We start from the raw sequence: 23,473 nt of genomic DNA, 5'->3' as shown, positions 1-23,473 counted from the left end.
CCAACATTAAGCCCTGGGGAACACCACTTGCGACCGGTCACCAACTGCATTTAACTCCATTCACCACAATTCTTTGGGCCAGGCCAACCAGCCAGTGTCAAAAAGGCATTTCTGCAATAACTGTTTGAAGGATAAAACCCTGTTTCCTGCAACATCTGTATAGTAGATCTTGCATGTATTCATTGGATGACTCCTCTCTGGGTACCTGCTGTCAGTGTTAGAGATGAAACAGTTTCATTCAATTATAAAAAAATCAACCAAAATGCTGTTCATTTCGTCATATATACTTGAACAAAAACATTGCAAACACATTGAGTTCTGTATGTTCCTCTGAACATTTTTTATTAAGTTACAGGAACAGCAAGGGAACAATTACAGTAGCATGTTTCAACTAGAATCTAAATCAAGAACCAGAAGTGCAGTGACAGATAGTATTGGCCATACATGGTCACACATTGATTGATGCCCAGAATAAAGGAGGACAGAATATAAAAGGAAAGCATTAAGAGTACCTTTCCTGTGCACATGTAAAATAGAAATGTTTCTGTACATCTCTGCTGTGGTCCAATGAACAGGGAGAGGGAAGATGGCAAGCAGAGATATGCAAAAACTGTATTCTGCACAGTGAAAGTAACCTTTTCATCAATAACTTCTTTTTCAGAGAACCTGAGGGAACCTCCCCCCCCTTTTTTTAAACTATTTTTGCAAATTTCTGAATATTCTTTTGCAAGCCATCTCTGTAAAAAAAAAAGCACAAAAATACTAGGTTTGCCAAAATCCTCTATTTTCTCAAAAACAGAGGAAAAATTAAGTAAGTTAGATAAACATATGCACATAAAGAATAGGAGAAAAAAAGGACAGAGAAGATAGTTAAAGAGATTAAACTGAATGGCCAAGAATCATCCTAGAGTTGACAATTTACCAAGCGCAGAGCCAACCTTCTCAGCAGGACAGATATTTAGTACTCTTGAGTTAAAACACACAAAACGAAACTCCCAAAACTTGTCACTTTTTTATGTTAAATGCTTACATACAGCTAATAGCCCTCTTCTTATTTAGAATTCTGCTTTCACTTACTTGGACCCCAGAAGTAAAATAAAGGGAAAAAAAACAGCATTTAATGGATTTCCAGTTCTAAGAATGTGGCATTGTTCTTACCCCTCAAAAAATGAAGCATGTCCCTAATGTCTCTCTAGCTAGTTAGATTGCTAGTGTCCCATCTTATGAAAAAATTATGAACAGACAGAGTTAAAACATAAAGCACTGTTCAGAAGAAGTAAGCAAAAAAGTAATTTTTCGTTCATAATGGAAAAACATGTGTAGATTTGTGACTCATTGTCATGGTTTAACCCAAGCTAGCAATACAACCGCGATAGCCGCTCACTCATCCCCTCCCTGACCCCTGCCAATAGGTGAGAGAGTCAAAAGGGAAGGGAGAAACTTGGATTGAGATAAACACAGTTTAATAAAATAACAAAATACTAATACACTACTAATATATATATATATATATAAAATAGAAATAAAAGATACTCCAGGCAATTCCTCGTGAACTCCATCCATACTAAGCAGCCAATCCCAGCAAGTGATACCCCAGTCCTGAACAGACGATCCAGAAGAGAGAAAAAAGGAAAAACAGGCAGAAAAGCCCAGAGGCCTCTGCAAAATGGCAAAAGGCCAGACTAAATGTCCCAACTCAAAACTCCCCTGGCTGCGCACCAGGGCAAGCAAGAGCAAGAACGCCTGGAAGAGCAAGCGAGAGAGAAACTGGAAGGCCCAATTCTCCTTATACCTGGAGCATGATGCTAATGGGATGGAATACTCTCATTGATCAGTCTGGATGTCAGCCAAACTCTGCCCCATCCATGCCCCTCTTCCTTGGTACCTCACACCTGCGGGCAGAGCACTCAGAGTGTCCTTGGCTCTCAGAGCAGAGCAATTAAAAACATGAGCTCTGTGCTGGAATGTTATCTCTTGTTCACAAACTAAGTCCAAATAATGAGAGTGGTAGCTGTGAAAAAGAAAGGTTTCTAGCTGCACAAAGAAAATTAACTCATTTTCAGTCAAACCAGCATACTCATATATATGTTAACTAACATAATCTACACAAGGGAACCAAAAACCAGACAAATCAATACATTTTTTCTTCATCTCACAAAGTTAGTTTCAGCCTTCTAGAGTTGCAACCATTGTTACCAAAGAATTTGAAGGGTAATTCTGAAATACAGAATTGGCTACAGTGCAGTCTCATGACATCAGAACCTGCGTAGCACATTGTGTTCAACTAGAGACAATATAAACCCCAGAATTTCAATTATCCTCCCTTCACTAGACTAAGGGACTGAAAACTGTACTCACACACTACAATGTAAAAGGCTCTGTCTCACAAAAAAAAAACGCTAACATAAAATAGCTTCAATTTGCATAATTCTGTGAAAGCACCTGTGTAGGTACAGTTATTCTGTTTGATTTATCATTGAGTTTATTGGAAGTACAGCCAACATATTTCCCTGTTTGAACCCTGCTATTATTTTTACCTAAAAAAACCCTCGGACTGACATTTCAGGAAAACAAAAGTAAAAATTATCAAGAGCAAAACTACAACAACCAAAATAAATAGAAAAATATTTTCTGTTATGTTTTATTCTGTTTTTTATATTTACTCTCATTCTTAAAACCAGTTACTTGCAGTAAGTTGCCGAAATTCACTTATATTTTTTCTTCTATTATTATGACATGAACTGCAAAAATGAAGTATATACTGTACCTTGTTTTACCTGTAAGGAACACACACCTGACAAAAGGCAATCTTCACATCCAGGGTAGGTTCACCACAATAATACAAGAAATGCCGGCTCATAAATACCTGCAATTAAAGAAAAGTAAACATAGAAATCTTGTATGTCTGCTGATGTCCAAGTACAACACAGCTCTACCTACATTTGGATTATAAAACCAGCCTGAGTTGCTATCTAGCTTGTGGACAAGAGAAATGAGTTAGAACACTGAACTGTAAATAGGGTCTAAATTCTTTCTGATGCTCATCAAGGTTTTAGTCTCAAATATGACTTGGTTACATCTGCCAAATTTTACAGTAACTCATGCCATTACCTCAAAGTTTATCTTGTTACTTTTATATTCCTATATCAACAAAATAAAAATCAGGTCAATAAAGTTCTAAACAATATGTGAATTTGAGACAGTTAATATTATAGAGAGGAAAAAACCCAAGTCCTAAGTTGGAAATTAATAGGACAGTTATAGAAAACTGAGAGACTAATTATGTCACTGTATAAATTCATGGCACAACCACTTCACAAATATTACATGTAGTTCTAGTTTACATCTTACAACTAAAGAAGTTATAGAAAAGGGCGGTAAGAAGGGTCCAAAACACACGGTGATTCCTTACACGAAAAAACTGCACAGACTGAGAATTTTTTTTAAACCTGGAAAAGACTTGTCTTGAGTGGAGATATGCTGGAGATCCATAAAATGAGTAGCATACTGAAAAGGGAAAACCCTTATGTTTTTTTGGTTTTGGTTTTTGGTTTCCTTTTGTGTGTTTGGTTTGGTGTGTGTGGGGGTTTTGGTTTGGTTTTGGTTTTGTGTGTGTCTGTGTTTTGTTTTGGTGTTTTTGTTTGGTTTTTGTTGTTGTTTTGGTGTGTGTGTGTTTTTTGTTTGTTTTTTTTTGGGGTGGGGGGGGTAGTAAAAGAAGTATGTGGCATCAAATTAAGTGATCAAACAACAGATTCAGCATCAGCAATAAGAGACAATTCTGCGTCTGCTGTTCTGTCAGACTGCGAAACTCCCTGCTTCATGTCATTGTGCATGTCAGAAGTCGACCTACATCCTAGTATTATCAGGCAAATTCACTAAGAAGGAATCTGCTGAAGTCTATTTACCTCTGACTCAAGATAACTCTAAGTCACAGTCTGTCACCATACGCTCACTCTATTTCAGATTCTTTCATAGGCATCTGACACTGGCCAAGGGAGCCATACACTAGACTAGAAAGACCTCCCTGTGTACCCTGTTACAGTTGTTTTAACTGAATTCCATAATATCCCATTCAGCTCTGACTAACCAATCCTTTCCTAGCTGTGTTCAAGCATGGGACATCAGGGAAAAAAACCACAGTATTGCTATCAAGCCAAAATAGGTAAATATGTCACAAGACTTCAGAGTACATTAATCTTTCAGATTTTCTTTTCAAAGAAAAAAAAATCTTTTAACAGTACAATTTAAAAACTAGCCACTTTTAGGTATAAAGATAAAATTAATGTAGAACTACGAGTTTTTTTTTTACATGTAAACTCACTATAGAAACCCGAAGAAATGCAACCATCTCTCGATTACGATACAGGCATGTTTCTGAAATACTATGTGCCTCATTACAGCCCTGCAATACATAATTGTCAACAGGAACAATTAACTACCTTTAAGTGTCAATGCCATTAAGTAAGACAAGACTTCATTTGGAGTCACTTCATCTCACACAAATTGACCAGGACTTAAGAAACTACAAGAAAGTATTCACCGATACTTGCTAACTTGAATGCAGCATGTGTTCCCACACGTGTTTAATTTTTAATAAATGAAGAATCCTGTTAGGAAAGTGTATGACCTTTTCTTAATCACATTACAGCATCTGAGGTTACTGCCTCATTGCCTAGTGAGTTATTACTGGAGCCTCACATTCCACAGATGCTTTATGTTAAAACAAGAAGGAGAAAGAAAGAATTTTTTTAAAGCTTTTAACATTAGTCATATTCCCAGTGATTTCTGGAAAGCCAGGATGCAATCCTATTGTCTGGATGCATAATTTTGCTATAATAATAAATGACTGACATGTCATTAGTCACAACACATTCAAGTCAGAGTCTAACAGTGAAAAAATGAAGAAAGGAAGGGAATGGAATTGGGGAAATTTGGTTCCTCACTGAATTTGCTACGAGAGTCTACAAAGAAGACACACTTCATATTATATGTGCATAACTACACAAACACAGCTCCTCAGCTTTCCGAAGGAGTGACTGTAACTGTTAATAGCCACCACAGGCAGAGCAACAGACTGGTACATTTTATGAACTGGAATTAATTTTACAACATCTTGTGTTGTACTTGTATGTAGTTACTGCTTATAAAATATGTGTGATATGTGTTAATGGCCTAGATCAATACTCATATTCCTCTGTACATGAGATACATTAAATGGATGACTAGAGAGCTGAGGTACTCCAGCTGTACACCAGGCAGACCATCTTTCTGTAGCACAGAGATCTGTAAGACTGTATATCCAGGGCAAACCAGATTTGAGTTCATGTTTTTCGTAGTGCTCTGTATCGAATTTATACGAGATTCCTTCAGTGCCCTGTAAGTAATCACACATGTATATAGCTTCCAATTTCTTCATCCAGAAAATACACTGATGCTCAACTGTGTAAATACCCTTGATCACATCTCCTCTGGCGCTGACACCCCATCACTAAAGACACAGAAGACATGTCAGTGTAAAGCAAATTAAGAACTGGCCTGATGCTGAGATAATTATGTCACAACACAAAACAGTTATAAAACAAAAAGCTACTGACAAACGGCATAATTCACTAGGGATCTGAGTTTTAGATGAGAGCAAAAGCACCCAGTGTTTTTTACCCTATTTCTGACAGTTTATCTTTTCAACCTTGAGCAAAATCACTCAGGGTGGGAAGAACTGAGAGAACAGAACAGCACTGATATAATAAAACACCTTGTAATAACCCAGCCTGGCATCCAGTTGGGAAGCCAGAGATTGCAGTTGCATCACAGGGAGAAGCATCTGTGAAACATCACCATCACAAAAGGATCTCAAATTTTCATCATGATCGAGGCATCTGTATGCTAGAACCCGGAAAACCATACAAATCTCAGCAACAGATACATGATCTAGTTTCAGGGCAATACAAAACTAGGAGGCACTAAAATAGCAGGAGTAAAGCAACTGTGAAGACAAGAGTAAGAAAATCCCAAAAATCCTCTGAGCAGCCCAGTGGCACAACCCCCAAATGAACTGCTGCCAGGAACTGTAAAGATCCTGCTGAGGCTTGGTCTCTGCCTGGCCTGCTGCTTCACCATGCTCTTCTCCACACTCCTCCTCCTTTATCAACAGCTACTCATCCAAACAGAACATGGGCTACTGATGTGCACCGATCTCAGGAATGAACTTCCCCTTTCCCTCAGTGCTGCTGCCAAATCTATCTAGTTTGCAGTAAGACTGGTTATTTTTAATAATGTTTATCTTCTTCTCCAGGGATCAGGAGGATTATCTCATTATTATTCAAATAGTTCTTTGAAGACTGAAAGGATTAAATCAATGCTATTACTATAATTACTGACAGCAGAGAGGAAACCGCACCATGACAGTAGACAAAGCAGTCTAGAAAAACAACAGTAACTGTAGTTCCCAAATATAGCCTCCCACAGTAAACCTTTCTGCTCATCCTTCCTCACCCTCAAAGCTACATGATGCTGGTACCCAGTGAACGTCTGGGCAACTTGGCAACCAGTCTTTTGGCCTAGGGAACTTTGTTTTCATTCCTGGACAGCACAGTAGTTACATAACCGTCTTCTGGATCATGAACCAAGACCATGTGTTTGCCTTAGGCTCAAGAGATGCAAACTTTGAACCTAAGGTGACTGAACTGTTGCTCTGCTGGTCTGAGGAGACACCTCAGCACTTGCACCCACCATGCTGCCCCTAAGCTGCTTCTCCAGCTCTCGTCTGGGGAAAGCATCACAGTCTCCTTCTTTTCAGAAAATACCTCCATGATGGTTTCTCATCCCTGTGTCTCCTAATAAACAGGCACATCCCTCATGCCCAATGGATATTGCCTTGGCCTGTCAAAGTACATTTAAAGCTTTTTTTGTGACAATTCCAAAGACAAACGTGGAGCCTCAGGAAGTTCCACATGACTTTTTAATTCAGAGAGACTAAGGAGTCAGCTGCCCTGCTGCAATCCTCCCTCCATCACAGTCTAGACAGGCAGGACTCTTCACCTCTCCCCACAGCAAAATCATCTACACCAAATACATCAATCCAGGGTTGAAGCAAGATTCTTGATGAGAGAAGCTGCAGCAGCTGTTTGACATATGTTTAAACCAGTGTTGCTGCAGTTGAAATAAATCAAGTCCCAAATCTAGTGCCACTGCTGCACTCACTACGTCCCATGCTCCTGAGGCTGTACTCAGAGGCATTTATATGTCCTGCAACAAAACGAACTGGAAAGAAATCCTGATTTCAAAAGTAAACCCGTGTGCAAATACATAAATAGTACAAGCTGCAATTTAAACATAAATCAAATAGCAGCTTAAGATATCATAGACGGATCCGCTTGCATCTAAAACAAGACTAGATTTAAACATGGCACAGTATGGCTGCGAACTAGAAGGTTTTAACAGAATCACAGGACAAATCCCAGTAATATGCTATAATCTGTTCCCAGTCCCATCAAGTGTGATATCTCAATAATAAGGGGAAAATATAGATATCGGTATCAAGAGCCAAATTAAGCATTTCTGCTTATTTGATATTGCCATCCAAACACATCACAGGTGTTCAACGCGTACAGTGCATGAGGTCTCTGTCTTCACAGGCATGTAGTTCTATATTTGTGCTGCAAAAGGCTAACTGAAATATATATTGCTGCCTGAATGATATTTCATTAGTGAACAGAAAGATTCATTCAGAGCATGAAAGAAATTAATGAAATAGCACAATCATTTAAACTTGTTTTTTTTAAAAAAATATCCTGTCCCACTTCAATGAGAGGGGGCAATTTATCATTTCAGCTGTCACTTAAAAGCCTTCTTGAAAAACACTGATGTTCAATGATTAAAATCTATGAATTGTTAATGCTTCCTGTTCTGAAAATGTATTTGAGTCATTTCATGCATTTCCAGTACTGGAATTCATCACTCCATCTGAAAGTGTATGCTGTCATCACTGTCGTTTATCAGTTCTCTGAGGCTTTGAGTAATGCTCTCACTTCTATATTTTTCCTTTACTGAAATTTGGCTAATCTGCTATGTATAAACAACCAGAAGAACAATAAAGAAGTTACAGAGTATTGTCACTGTACTGCATCTTCCCATTTAACACCTTTGTAACCTGAATGTATGAAGTAATGAAGTCGTGATCAAAGTCACAGAGCGTGAGAAAGCACACCAGGAGAGAATTGTCATTTCTGATCCCCAGACTCCTACTGAATTTCCGACATGGGCTCAGTCTTCTTTAACACACTGGATCAAGAAAGAAGGGATGCAATTTGACCAACTTTTTCATATAATTGCTGCCAGTTATGACTGGATATATATGTCCAAATATGCTATCAAATTGGTCTTCAAAGAACAGATTTTCACGCTTATCAGCAATTTTTATAGAACTTTTTTTCCCCCATATCTAACTTAGAGCACTGTAAAAGGGCATTTTCAGTATCAGCTTCAATGAAATCCACTGCTTAGCAAGAAGCTTCAAGACCTGACAGAATAAATATGAACTGAAATTTGCTAGTAGATTAATAATAGACAAGGAGAGTGCTTCTACTGAGAAACAGTGTTGTTCTGTTGTGTCTATGCTCTCATTTTAATTATTTTTTGAATAACTGGAGGAAGCAATGGTGTGAATAGGGTAATTATTAAGGTTAAATCCTAGCAGAAACAGATCATGTTCCACCAGCATGAGAAGTAACACCACGTAAAAATTCACAATAATCATGCAAAGATCTCTAAAACTGAACTGCTGGAAAAGAGAGTGGTAAAGAAAGAATTTAGGAATAGCACTGAAAAAGGTTTTGGAGGAAATACACGTAAAAGGGAATTACAGAATATAAACTGAAGACATAGAGGACTGATGAGCAGGTTTTACTAATGACCAGAGCTCACATGCAGAAGACAGGAACGGATGAGCTCCACATGTGGCCTTGCTACCAGCTTCCTGTGTGTTGTCAAGTCAATCATTAAAAGCCAGATCCCCACACTTAACAATACCTGGTATAAATACTCACATTATAACAGTCCAAGATGTCACATACCTAAGTAATACTTATTTTCCCAAACAGGCACTATGAGAGGAATGACCTGCTCCAGTGAGGTCCAGCAACAGATCAGTTACCATTTATGATGATCTTATGATAATCTCTCATACTATCTTTTCATTTGTAGCTGAATGTCTTCATTCTCTGATGCAAACTCAAAGACAAAATCTAGCTACTTCCTAGAGTCTATAAGTTAGACTCTGATATTGGAAGCACCTCTGAATTAGCACAGGATGAAGCCATGTGTAAGACCACAGCTCTATTGTGTCCAAGAAATGAAGAAAACATGATTGGAAAGAGCTAAGCACCACTTACTTCTTGTCTACCATATAATAATGACCTTTACCACAACAGTAAAAGCTTTTTTATTTTTTTCTTTGGGTGCTGTATTTTTCCTATTCTGGCATTTGGTTTTAATTTGCTTTCTCTTTCTGGAAAAAAAAAAAAGACAAAAAATTGAGGTATCCATCTCAGCACAGTTGAATGAAAAATTCTGCTGTCTTAGAAAGTTGTTTTCCTCTATTAAAAAAAAAAAAAAAAAAAAAAGGCAATAAAAACCTGTTCCTTAGATAAATATCAGCAGTAAAACTGCCTGAAGGTATGTAATGGATCACATCAAAGCTATTCTTAATACACTATCAAGCCAGAGCACAACCTCCAAACCTAATGCAAACTCAGTTAAATTTGCCTTCAACACAGAGGGCCCTGGCACTGGATGACTTTTGCAAGTGATATACATACTACAGAATACACAGAGAAAAATACTCAATTACTGTCTACATCAAGCACTATCAATAAAATTAATAGATTTTATTAAATATATACTGAGCTCTAATGGGAATTCTAATACTATATGCAACTGGATCTCATTCTTAATATGCTGCTCTGTTATGCAAGTTAACCACCCCATCATTGAAGGCTGTGTGTAAAAAGGATTAATATCCTAGTCAAAAGCATAAGTTTAACTTTGGGAGAAATGTATGAAAGGCCAGGGTACTTTGATCCAGATATAAATCCTGTTTCAGGGTATCTTCATTCTTGGCACAATGGTAAACAGCAATTTCTGTGACATTTTCATTCAATTTAGAGGAAAAAGTTCAGGTGATTTTTAAAAGGAACAGATTATGTAAACAAAATAATATTTAGCCATGCTTTTACTTATTTGACAAATACTTCATTAGACTCTACCAATGCCCATCTTTTCTCTATCAAAGATTGTATGATGGAGATGCAAAAAGCTGTTTAGGTCTATGGAGAACTTGCTTGACTGAAACATCAGTATGTAATATAACTTTTAAAGAATGGCACTATTGGCCACTGAACTGAGCTGGCCAATTTATACCTTATGGTTATTCAGGAAGAGCATCACAGACTCACTCACCGTGGAAGAGACCTCATGAAATCTCTTACTCAACCTCTCTGTTCAAAGCAAGGACAGTTGCTTCAGTTTGCAAAGTCAGGATGCTCAATCCCTGCCTCGGTTTGTATTTGTGTATTAATACAGCAGCTACACACCTAAAAATACTAGTATTCTAAAAACATCTAAGATGCTCAGCTCTGGAATACAATCCTGTGGCCGTGAACAGATTACACTGTAAATTCTGCAGCTACAGAACAGTTTATTTCTCATACAATTCAAATCCAGACACCTTACCTTCAGAAAAGCTTTTCCCTCTCCTAAGCTTTAACATTTGTAAAATTTAATTACCCCTATAATAAAAACACTACAAGAACTACTTATCTCAGGGATACAAGCAAGATTTATTGCAAAATCACTGCTGTTAGTATCAAATGGCAGTTGCATCTTGTTTAAGAAAACACAGAAGATATTTTGATCCTTTACAGGTTGTGTTGATTAAAACCCCAAGTATATGAGAAATAAGCCTTAATGGAGTAAGAAGAGGCTCTGTGTTTCTGATGATCAATAATTTAATCTAATATAACGCAGGAGTGGAAAGAGCAGCCTGTTTGCTGCCGAGCTCTATCCATCTACCTGCACTGTTGCTGTTCAGAACGTATGTCTTGCTAGTGCAGAAAGGCTAAAGAAATCAAGGCTGCCTTCAAGTTAGGCAGGGTGTAAACCCAGCAAAAGCAGGTGTTTCCTTGCTCTGACCTACCTCTAGTTAATGCTGGGTACAAGATTTTTAAAGGATAGTTGGCTTTGTGCTAAATAAAATACTAATTCAGAATGTTTTTCAGCCTACAAGCTGATGCACACAACTGCACAATGTTTTCTTCTTTAGCTTCCCTGGCTATCTGCATGCTTTAGACATAGCATGTGTACACTGACAGTACAACTACTATGTGCTACTCATCCCGTGGAGGGTTGCTTTCACTTCTCCAAACAGGCACTTCTCCTGAAGTACTACATCAGATTTAGGCATGAAGTTCTTACATTAATCAAGCCCTTAATACACAAAAACTGATGTGCAGCACCTATGCTTTCACTGATGCCCAAGTTCTTCATGCCTGTTATACTATTTGCAAAAAAACTTAGTTTTACATATTTTTGTTTTAGTTTTGGTCAAGCTGCTAAATATAGTAAGCTGTTACCACAGGGAATGATAATGATATATCCAGTGAATACTGGATAGGGTTCTTACAAAACAACAAGAGGATAAATATTTAAGGAAAGTATATCTACTGCTGCTGAGTGGTGTTGCTGCAACAGTCAGTGTAATTTGTTTTCCCATAAACAAAATCAGAAATACAGTACATGATTAATGTTAATTCACAGAATTGTGCAGGTTATTGTTTCTTACCTGTTATACAGATGACCATAAACTAGCATATTTTGAGAACTTAGACTGGATAGGTACGGAGTGATTAAAACCAAGCCATGTTCCTGTTAGGTTATTGTATACAAGTAAACCAAAGAACAGCGCATTAAAACACAAAGGTAAACTGTCACAAGAAAGTAAATTATTTTCTCATTGTTGTTTTCTTCTGTAACATTAGAACAAAGCAACTTCGATAGTTAGAAAGCAGTAATTTCCAAGACAGTAAGCAAAACCACTTGTTCATCTAGATTTTTAGACCAAGGTATTTAATAGAGGAATTTGAGCCTTACATGAAAAATGAGGCTATTCACGTCTGTAATAGCTAATAGTCACAGCAAACAAGATGTTATGGTTTACGACTTCAGTTAGGGTCCTCCTATTTGAGACCTACTGTACAGGTAATGTCCTATGTGGTTATTTACGGATTTGTATACTGACCTGTGAATCTTCTGTGAGAGATCATGACAGATACAAAGAGGAGTCCCATGTTTTGGCTTTGCTGCAATAGCAACTTTGCATCTCTGTTGTACGTACTACAGCAGCCTTTTCAAGCCTCTGCATTTCAGGAGACCTATTTAGAATTTTTGTTTCAAGGCTCTTACATTTTTAATAGGCTGTCACAGATTAAACAAAGGTACGGTGACAAGAGAAAATGGGGAGGACTGTGGACTTTCTAAAATCTTGTGGCCAGCCTCCATTAGCCTTGGATGCCGGCTCACTTCAAATATTACCACACAAAACACTGACATACCCCAGAGGGCCCAGCAGTCTATTTCAACAGGCAGAGACTTGGGAGACCTGAAATGTAGCACATGCAGCATTGTGCATGAAAACAAACTTAGCATGAAATGGCCAGCAGGAATCATATGTGCCAAATTTAGTCTACTTTCCCATGCCAAGTGTCACAAAACAACTTAGGTGAAGTTAAGATAGCAACATTACAAAACAACTCCGGTGGAAGCTAAACCAACAAGATTGAAAAAAAGATAACACTGCTGCAAAATACCTTCCTGTAGTTACCTTTTTGTAGTAACAGAAACATTACAGCATGAAACACATTGCATTTTCATGGGCCATCACGTTCTCTAGTAGTAACTTCAGAGCTGTTTTTCTACTCCCATTTCCCAATCTCACTTTCTGAAAGGAAATTGAGCTCTCTAGCACGCTCTCCCTGAGTTACCATCCCATCATTCCAACACATCCTAACCTTGGAGATACACAGAATACGGAGAGAGCACAAAGACATGTTTGGTCCTACTTCACTGAGTGGCAAGGATTCTGCGATTCGAGGAACTTGGGGATTAATCTTTTACATCAGACACAATCACATCAGAAAAGTGTGTCATTCATTCCAAACGGAAAATTTTAAATGTTATTTTTCTTAAGCTATCTGTTAAAAAAACCAAAGAGAGGGGAAAAGAAAGAGGGGAGAGAAGCTAAAACAACAACATGAAAGTTTCTACAGTACTGAAATGGAAGGCAGAATATCAAGGTTCTAGTAACGATGTAAAAACTGTTCTTCACATCACTGCAAACTAGACTGGAGGTGTAAGGGCAGGGGTGCCCTCTTAGCATGCTCCTTTTAACTGAAGTGGAACTCCTCTTAGTGCTTTGGTAAGAAAAAAAGGAGCCAAAGAGGCAAGCTGGACAATTTTCTAGACAAATGGTTTGGGAAAAGAGAAAATAGAAAGCAAAACAAGTTGTTCCCTAATTTCTCCCTCCTCATCTCCACCAAGACACAGAGACATCTTTCCAGCTGTAGGAAGAGACTGTTATGGGTAAACGGCAATTTGGAGTCGGTTCTGTCAAGCAGAGGCACGCTGAACCATTTAAAAGCATGGGTACCCCCACGATTACGGAGGAAGGCTGTAAATGCATTAAAGCAGAGATACAGTGCAGATGTTGCAGACAAACAGGTAAATGTCTGCCTCTCTTATTCTCAGGCAGCTGTCAACAATTTTCAGAAATACTTGACTCTGCTGGGAAACCATAGGGCCTAAGGACAGCACAGGAACAAGTTTAATTTACCTGGATACACCAGCTGGATTGAGGATTCCTCTCATCGAAACATTGCCATTAATAAGGTATAGTACAACTTAGGAAGAACAAGGTGAGCATCCTTGAGAAAGCCTTCACCACCACAGGAACTCTGGTGAGTGATGACAGAAAGCAAGAGAGAGAAAAAGACTAAAGAATAACTTAAATGACAAACCTCTGTATTACTTTGAAAGAGTTTGGACTAGAAGATCTGAGATAGGTACCAAAAAGTGATATGTTGCCATGATCTGACTAAACATGTATTTTACTCTGACTTATTTTCAATAAAGAATTTAAGAAGTACGAGAACACAACCTCATCCTACTTTTGGCTCCCTAGATATAAGTGCAACTGTAATTCTCAAGCTCTTCCATTTAGTAACTTGTGTATTTTTCCAAAAATGCTGCAATCCACAGCTTATGTTTTTGGCTTCTTCCTTCAGCTGTGATTCAATTCGCAGAGCTTCCCCACAGCTTGAACACCTGGTGATGTCCCTACCACCAAGCTTTCTTCAAGATCACAACAAAATAGCAATGTAAATAATAGTAGTTATTTCATTCAGACCTTCATAGTCAATTCTGCTCTCTATAAATCACTGCCTCATTTGCCTAATACTTATTGCAGTTAGACTACAAGTTTGGAGAGTATAAACACTACACATTTTGTAAAGTTTCATGCATGTGTGCCATCAGATCAGTATTATTACACAGCAACAACAATAACCACCCCCCCCTTATATGCATGGATACTGGCCATGCTCATCTAAAGAAGGGAAAGGACCCACATGTCCTTTTCATTACAGGAAAATCTCAGCAGTTTAGTGTGTGTCCAAGGCATGAATTCTTCTTAGGACTGCCAGGGGGACAGTGTAGCTCCACATTAGCCTCAGTGTTCATACAGCCTAGCACATCCCTCACACAATTCCACCGGAGGACTCACATTTGCTCTCCTAAACCAGAAACATAAGCATGCATGAAAAACTCAGTCATATGCCAGGGCTCTGAAGTTTTAGATTAAGGTTTCAGGGTTTAAACTTGTTTTTTTTTGAGTGAAAGGCTTTATCAAGGGCTCAAGAGGGGATTATTTTCCCTTTCTGAAATGTCTGTCAGCCAGTAAAGTCACCATTACACTTAGCTCTTTCCTTGCAACAGGTAAGGAACATACACCACAAGAAGCAATTGTCATCTGAATGAGCAAAAGACAAGCAAATATAATGGTCTCTGGATTCACTTCCTAGTGCTTTTATACTTTTAACTACAAATGTAAATCTTTCTAAACTATGCAGAAGGTAGCACCACATTGCCTAATTTTACTCTAATTCAGTTCCTATCTTCTAGACTTCACAGCAGGTATTAACATTATGAAAATACATGAATACTTTTCTTAAACACTAGTAGACAAGCACACAAGCATGCACCAGTTCCCACACTACTTACAAGGCCACTGAAGCTGCCTTTTCCAATCTGCACTTGAAAAACTATTTCTGTGCAATAAAGAAAAACTAAACAGTCAAAATTACAAGTAAAAAAAAAAGCCTGGGGAAAAAAAAAAAAAAAAAAAAAGAAGAAAGAAAAAGTATATAAAAAGGATATCCCTTAGAGCATAGGAACACACACATGAGCTGAAACATTTTTGTCTTTGACCAATTTTCTTTATTTTCCTCTCCCCCAAGCAAATATTTCTGTTCTACTAAAGGCACTTTTTGTAATGAAGTCTTCTATCCACATTTTTTTCAATCAGCTGTATTCAATACTATCTCCTAAATGTACATCCATGTCTAAATCTTCGAAGTTCAAAAAATACATGCTCATGTGTAGCTCTCTTTTTTTCAAAAAAACAAAAAAAGGCTCTGTGACGGGGAGCTCAGTGAGGTCTTTGTGGCATCTGAGAACTGACAGTCTGGTCATGGCCTTTTGCCCCAAAGCTACACTATCTAGCAGAAAGCGCTTAGGGTGGCAAAAACTAGAACCTTAAATCAACATTGTCAGACACATTTTAGACACTATTGTGTATATCCCTTAAAATAAAATAAAATAAAATAAAATAAAATAAAATAAAATAAAATAAAATAAAATGCACACACACACAAAAACCCCACGGACCACCAAAACACTCTACCAACGCAAACATCACACAAACAAAAAAATCACACACATAGTCATTTGCAAGATAATTGGAAGTACATTAGGAAAAGAATATAGGAACATCTCCAGCATGTGAACATGTCACAATGGACAGGAGAAACCCAACTGGGTGACAGGCTGTGGTTTGATCATTGTCTTGTAAATGCTACAGTGTCCTTCCTATTGCAAAGGTCAAGTGTAGTATTTTTGCTCAAGTTATGCAAAAGCTGTTTGCCAAATTTGGGGCAGGTGGAGAGGAAATTTGTATTAACATTTTATCTGCAGAACAACATTAGTCCACGTGAATACTTAAGAGAATTTATTTCAGTTCCAAGGTGAACAAAATAGGTGAGTTCATAAATTCTCTCAGACTTCCCTAGTCTATGAACAAAACCATTATTTTTCTTCTCAGAAAAGCAATGAATATCATAGCTGTTTTTATGAAGAGAAGGCTCATGTTTCAAGCAATTTTAAGAAAGCATCTGGCCAATAAGAAAAATACAGAAACTATTAGTGATAAGGAAAGACATATAATATGTCAGAAGAAAAACAGTTTCTAGGTCACTTCATAAAATGCAATAATCACTTCCAAAAGAAACTATCTGAAGCGAAGACTAATTGAGGAAATACTGAAACATGAATGAAGAAATAAACTAAGGAGAACTTCCAGAAACGACTGTTCCAAGTTTATAATGGATGTGAATACATGCAACAGTAAGTGAAGCTTAAAGTTCCAGATAAGTGTAGTAAGAGCATCCACTGACAGCTGCTTTTATTGCTGTTAATTACACAGACTTAACAGCTGAAACGTTTGTCTACATTACCAATACTATGCACCAACCCTAATTCATTCCTATTTATCATATTCTTGCCGTTTCACCCTGTTCCTATTACCCTTATTTTGTCATTTATCCTCATAATGAGTTATTTCTACACTGCAATCCAGCTAGGAAGTGTAGCTACCTAGAAAATACCATTGGCTAGTGGTTCAACCTATTCATACCTTTTGTAAATATTCAGGGAAAAGATAATGTATAAATACCTGGTCTGTCGGCCTGCGCAAAGCTCTACACTGTTGTTCCTAATTTGCAAAGGGAACTTGAACCAGACAGTCAATTAAAAGTATTATTCCTCCAAAGCTACTGTCTGCTGTGTCTATTCCACCCTGTACTGGGATGATCCAGCCAGCAGGCTGCTAACATTGAGGTGCCTGTCCTTCTCTGTTCCCATTTCCAGAAAATTAAGAAATTCTGTGATTTCTTGTTCTCTTGAACCTCACAAGGGCCATGTGTCTAGAGTACAAGCATAAGCAGACAGCTTTGCTGTCTACTTTTCAAGGCCAAGATGAAAAAAATGAAGGACAATAGTTTCCTCTATTAAGTTTGTGCCCTGCTTCCTAAACAAGAGCAGATGCACAGCGAATCAGATACTACTATCTCTAAGTATTTTCTGATAACATTTCCATTTCCAATAGAAGTTGCATACAAGACAAATCAACTTAAATCCAACTGACCTGGCATCCCTTGCAAGGAACTATCCCACTGTGAGATAGCTGACTGATTCCTCTTCTCCATTTCAAAGTGGTAGCATGAGCTACTACAACATGCAATGCATGTCACAAAGCTGCTCCACGCAGAAATGACTCACTGTCCACAAAAAATACCTGAATTTAGATGAGAAATTTACTTCACTTAGTTTCCAGCCTCCTGTAGACTACAGATCAGAGCATACTTTGCATACTCTATGTTACATAAACCCTTTGCAATAACGTGCATAGTTCATATATTTCCCATGTAATTGACTGGTTACTGCTTTTTCAGCAAAATCAGTAGCAGACAGGTTCAGTGATGCTACACAGGGGGGAAACCTGCTGACAAAAAAACCCTTCTAGAGTTTCCCACCCTCTAAAAATAGTACAGTGTACTAAGCAAAATCAGCAGGTAGATGTTCTACAAAAGAGGTTTATAACACCCCTCAAGAACTGTTCCAATAAATAAAACTCAGGCACCAGTAAAATAAATAACATGCCTACTCAGAAATGTCTGTATCCCTGGTTTTAATCCACCATCTGAAAGCACCACTATTATACCTTTGATACAATTTTCACTTTTTATAAGAGCTAAGAGAAATAGGATGGGGCAAATTCCTAAACAAAACAGAAGTTAAGGAAGACCAAGTTTCACTGAAACCCATTCTTTTCGCAGCTGCCTCAGTAACAAATGAACAAAATCTGATTTTGCTTGCATTTGCAAGTGCTTTTTTTCCATTTTATTTTTGAATCCAAACAATTTTGAGTATAGAAGTCAGCAGCTGAATCAACTGATGCATTTCTCTGTAACATCTAGTACTTTGCTCTCTCTCTCTTTTTTGTTGTTTTTTTTTCTTTCTTTCTTTTTTTTTTTTTTTCTTTTTTTGACTTTCTGATGCTTGTGTTTTTGTTTTTTTTTCCAATAGGACATGTTTCTGGGTTTTGGTATGAAATCAGATGGATGTATGGTTAATAACAGACTCCATATTGTTTTGAACAGCAGAGAGTTTTAAGCTGAGCTGGGCATAAATTTGTGAATGACAGTGGGAAACAGAAAATCCAATGTGATGTTCCTGAAACACAATGAGCCTTTAAAGCCCTTCTAAGTGTGTCTACAAAAGCAAACTTTTTCTCCCCTTACCTCTCTGCATCAGTAGGAACAACTTTTATCAGACATTCCATGAATTCCCTGATCTCCTTTGACCTCAATAGTCTGTTCTCCAGGGCATGGCAAAGAGAAAGGCTTAGATTTTATGTTAGGTATGTACAACTACCAATATACAACCTGTAGCTCTAAAAACAAACAAAAGATAAAAATCCTACATCAGATCCCAATGTCACAACACATGTTTTACAATACTGGATTATTCTTTTTTAATTTTATTTTTAACCTAGATAGCCCACCAGCTTCAATAAAAATTTCTAGAATGCTACTTTCACAAGTAATTTTTTGTTTGTCTTCTTTCCTCTGTTCTTGTTTGTTTGGTTTCTGGAGGTTTTGGTTTGGTTTTAATTGGGACTAATACCAAAAAGGCCTTTTGCCTTTTTCAGCCTGAGCCACCACCAACAATTCTGATTAAAAGTACAATCCTAACTTTACACCACAGGTTTTTAAAACCATAATGCACATACCAAAGAAAAATTCTACTTTTATTAGAGCCCGACTGCATTATCACAAGACCTTCAATACACTATTATTTCACGATATTTACAACAAATAAGACCTGGTCACACTGGTTACCATAGCATGCTTGAAATCTGGCTCATCATCACTGCTATGTTCTTGTTCCAAACTCTGTCTTCGCCTTCCATTTGTTCTAACAAACCCTTCTATCAGTTATACAAGTGCTGTTTTCACCCTTCCTGCATTCCAATAGAGAACACCTCAAAGATGCTCCAGTGAACCACTGCAATTCCGCTGAAAGCTACCTGTACATGTCTGCTGACACACCGTTAAGCTGGACAGACTGAAGCAGCTGTTGTCCTGCAGCATCTCAGGATGAACTCTGGCATCTTTGCAGACATTGCCAAGCAGAATGACAATCACTGCCATGCAGACTAGAAGCTTTAGCTTGTTTTCCTGTTGAATAAAGCTTGTCTGCTCATCCTTCAGCTTTAAATAAACATTTAAAGTGTAATCAATCAGGAGCTAGAAATACAGAGAAAATCAAGTTTTAGGAGTTGAAGTGTTCATAAATTAATGTGAGTTTACAGATATCATGTCCTCTAGGACATTTAATGAGCCCAACAAAGTCACTGCAGTAGGACAACTGCACAAGGTGCAATGTTATAAAAAACATTTCATCTGTAATTCACACAAAACAGGTTCAAACAGAAAACGGGCATTTTTATACATTTTTTGATTGTCCTTAACTATATAGAGATATGTGCAGTAACAGAAAATGAGTAAAATTATTCAAGCACTTTCCCAAACTGAAGCTCAATCATCAGAAACACCACATATTGACCACAACAGAATAGCAGGAAAAATGTTGTCCTATTCTCCTTCTCATGACTCTGGCATGTTTCTCTGACTTACAGGGCTATATTTCTGCAACAAAAAGAAGTATCAGAAATAATCCTTTGTGGCAGCTGCCTTTTCTGTTTGCATAGGGGCTAGTACCCCATGCTATAGAATAGCCTCATGCTAAATAAATGCTCATTTCAGCAGATTACTGTGAGCTGTGATATACTACACTGATTCTACCTCAATCCTACCCAAAAACTGTGGGCAATTTTACTTCCCTCTCACAATCTCTCAATCTTTCTAATTTACAACAAGGGTAGCATGTCTTCAGAATTTAAAGCTGAAGCTAATGTCTCTGAAGAAACAGAATATTCAGGGAACAGTGTTACATTCTGCTCACATAATTTTACACCCCAAGAATCACTGAAAAATTATTACTTGAATGGAATGGGCTTGGCATACTAGATACATAAAATGCATATGCATTTGTGAATGCCATGATTTCAGTATCGAACACGGCAAATATGTTCCTGTGCTGAACCGTACCATCTATCCTCAGAGGTAAAGCATAGAGAATTTGCACACATTCAGCACTTCTAAAAATATTGTGGGACAGACATGTGGTGAGAACTTCAGTATTCTTTCTTGAACCTAAAATAATTACTTCCTTGGAAATGTAAGCCCTGAACATCTAACTAACAGAGACTATGGTCTCAGAGAGGCAGACTATTTTTATTTTATATTAAGTACATGTATTCTACCAAAAATGTACAAGAAATTACTTTCTGGGGAGGCATGGAGCCTGCATGCTTTAGCCCAGATCCTCACTCTGTTAGCCATAAACTGACAGCTCCACCATTTCAATGACTCTTGTTGCTTGTTGGTTTGTTGCTGGAGCTATTAGAGAACCCTAATACTGAGCACTGTTTCACTAGATGGAGCGAAAAGGGAACAAAAGCTTTTGCCTGCACTCTTCTAAACAGAATAGGAACCTCTCAATAAGCACAGGTTCTGTCTGTCTTATTTTTTGGGCTGCCATCGCTTCTTCTATGACAGATTCATGGGAAGTTGTGCCACTTCCCTAACCTCCTGTACAGGGGTCCAAACAGACCTGAAGATTATTATGACAATACTGCTTCCAACAAAATTAATTCCTGACACAGGCTTTGCACCAGTGTTCCCAAGCTGACCTGGGAGCAATGCCGGGCAGAACAGCTGGAACAGCATTAACACCTGCTCTGTAGTATCACCTAAGCATTTGCTCAATGGCAGATCATCTTAAAATTACATACTAGGGACTCAAGAATTTGAATATCTCGTTTATTCCTACTTCCTATGCATTTGCCTAACATCCAGCACACAGTTAAAGCTCCAGTATGACCAGCACCTAGGAAGCTAGGCTTACCTGGTCACATTATATCATGATCTTAATTGGCTTTTTTAATCAAAATTAAAACAAACAAAACAACAACAAAAAAACCCAAGCAAACAAGAACACGCCACACAATACCACACAAGTAGGCTACCTAAGATACAAGAACACTGTTGTATTCTGCAGCTGTTCTCAGCAGTGCTTAGCAAACAAATTCAAAACAGAATGTCATTCAGAACTATCTTCAGTCCTTGCTAGTGTGTTCGCATATTATCATGATTAATCATCATTATCATATTAATGTACAGACACTTAAAGATGAACTAAGAACAGTCATGTTGTACTAGGTACTGCTAACTCATCTTTTATCATTTACACCACTATTATATTCTATTTGTATTATAATACTACACATCCATGCTACACAGAGAAGAGTATTACCAAAGTGCATTGTGATCTTAATTTTGCCAAAAGTTAAACAGCAGCCTAAAATATCAGCATGTGCGATGTCCTCTAGACCTCAGAGGTAAACATGTGCAAAGGCACTGCATAGAATCCACAGCTGCAACGTCATGCTTATGGAAGGGAAGTAATACTGGAATTAGACTTAGAGGTGAAACTTTACAGTAAGATACAAAGCTAAATAGGTCAGGTCTACAGAATACAGCCTAGCTCACCCACACACCCTCCAGGCTCAGAACTATCATGCAAAATGTCACATGCGTTCAATGTTTTTTCAAAGGTTAATTGCTTGGTCAAATCAAACCAAGTTCTGTTTATAACACTCACAGGTAATCTTCATAAATGAAGGCTTTGATCACAATAAGTTCTCCCTCACAGGGAGCAGACTACAAATTAGAGCTACAAACAACATTTAGAAGGCGTTTCCTTTCCTGTATTGATTCTCCTCCTATTCCTTCGTCCACGTTTTTACAGTATACTGATCACAGTGCAATATGAACATCACACAAACATCTGACATCTCAGTAGTAGTTTGCTTCTTCTGCAGGGATTTTCCTGCAGATGCCTTGCCAGAGATAAGATAGTCTGACAGGGAAGTTTTACATTTTGTCCAGGTGGCACACTAGTAATTGTTTTGAGGTCTTCCTGGTGAAAGCTGCAAATCTGGGGATCACTGCTCAACAACTGTGGCCTGGCAAAGTTTCACCACTGTTCCAGTGGAAAACAGCTGTCAAAGTTGTTGAAGATATGCAGGATTAAGGAAGCCCAGGTATGAGCTAATTTTTGTGACCTTTTGTTCCATTTTCATAGAATCATAAAATCACAGAATGTTAGGGATTGGAAGGGATCAAAAAGACCATCTAGTCCAATCCCCCTGTCGGAGCAGGAACACCTAGATGAGGTTACACAGGAAGGTGTCCAGACGGGTTTTGAATGTCTCCAGAGAAGGAGACTCCACAACCCCCCTTGGCAGCCTGTTCCAGTGTTGTGTTACCCTCACTGTGAAGAAGTTTCTTCTCAAATCTAAGTGGAACCGCTTGTGTTCCAGTTTGTATCCACTGACCCTTGTCTAATCATTGGTTGTCACCGAGAAGAGCCTGGCTCCATCCTCACAACACTCACCCTTTATGTATTTGTAAACATTAATAAGGTCACCCCTCAGTCTCCTCTTCTCCAAGCTAAAGAGATCCAGCTCCCTCAGCCTTTCCTCATAAGGGAGATGCTCCACTCCCTTAATCATCTTCGTTGCCCTGCACTGGACTCTCTCCAGCAGTTTCCTGTCCTTCTTGAACTGGACACAATATCCCAGATGTGGTCTCACCAGGGCAGAGTAGAGGAGAAGGAGAACCTCTCTGGACCTACTAACCACCCCCCTTCTAACACACCCCAGGATGCCATTGGCCTTCTTGGCCACAAGGGCACAGTGCTGGCTCACGGTCATCCTATTGTCCACCAGGATCCCCAGGTCCCTTTCCCCTACACTGCACTCCAACAGGTAACTCCCCAACTTATACTGGAACCTGGGGTTGTTCCTGTCCAGATGCAAGACTCTACACTTGCCCTTGTTATATTTCATTAAGTTTTTCCCTGCCTAACTCTCCAGTCTGTCCAGGTCACGCTGGATGGCAGC

General features: G+C 38.3%; 1 protein-coding gene across 22 annotated transcripts in view; it reads right to left on the bottom strand.

Moving 5' to 3' along the window:
- The window catches only part of MAPK10 (mitogen-activated protein kinase 10), a 167,377-nt gene that overhangs the window by 88,266 nt on the left and 55,638 nt on the right, over positions 1 to 23,473 (bottom strand). For 11 of the 22 annotated variants that reach the window (XM_021289241.2, XM_065061832.1, XM_065061824.1 and 8 more), the window contains one exon: positions 2,795 to 2,866. The exons of 1 other annotated variant lie outside the window; for it this stretch is intronic. In XM_021289241.2, coding sequence (XP_021144916.1) covers positions 2,795 to 2,860 — 66 coding nt within the window. In that variant the 5' untranslated portion in view covers positions 2,861 to 2,866. Of the gene's footprint in view, positions 1 to 2,767; positions 2,867 to 23,473 lie in introns of all 22 variants that reach the window. 10 more of the 22 variants (XM_065061833.1, XM_021289234.2, XM_065061835.1 and 7 more) reach the window with 2 other exon arrangements.

The sequence above is a fragment of the Columba livia genome, chromosome 4 (genome assembly GCF_036013475.1).
Source record: "Columba livia isolate bColLiv1 breed racing homer chromosome 4, bColLiv1.pat.W.v2, whole genome shotgun sequence".
NCBI lineage: Eukaryota > Metazoa > Chordata > Aves > Columbiformes > Columbidae > Columba > Columba livia.
This window is presented reverse-complemented; position numbering and strand designations above follow the sequence as displayed.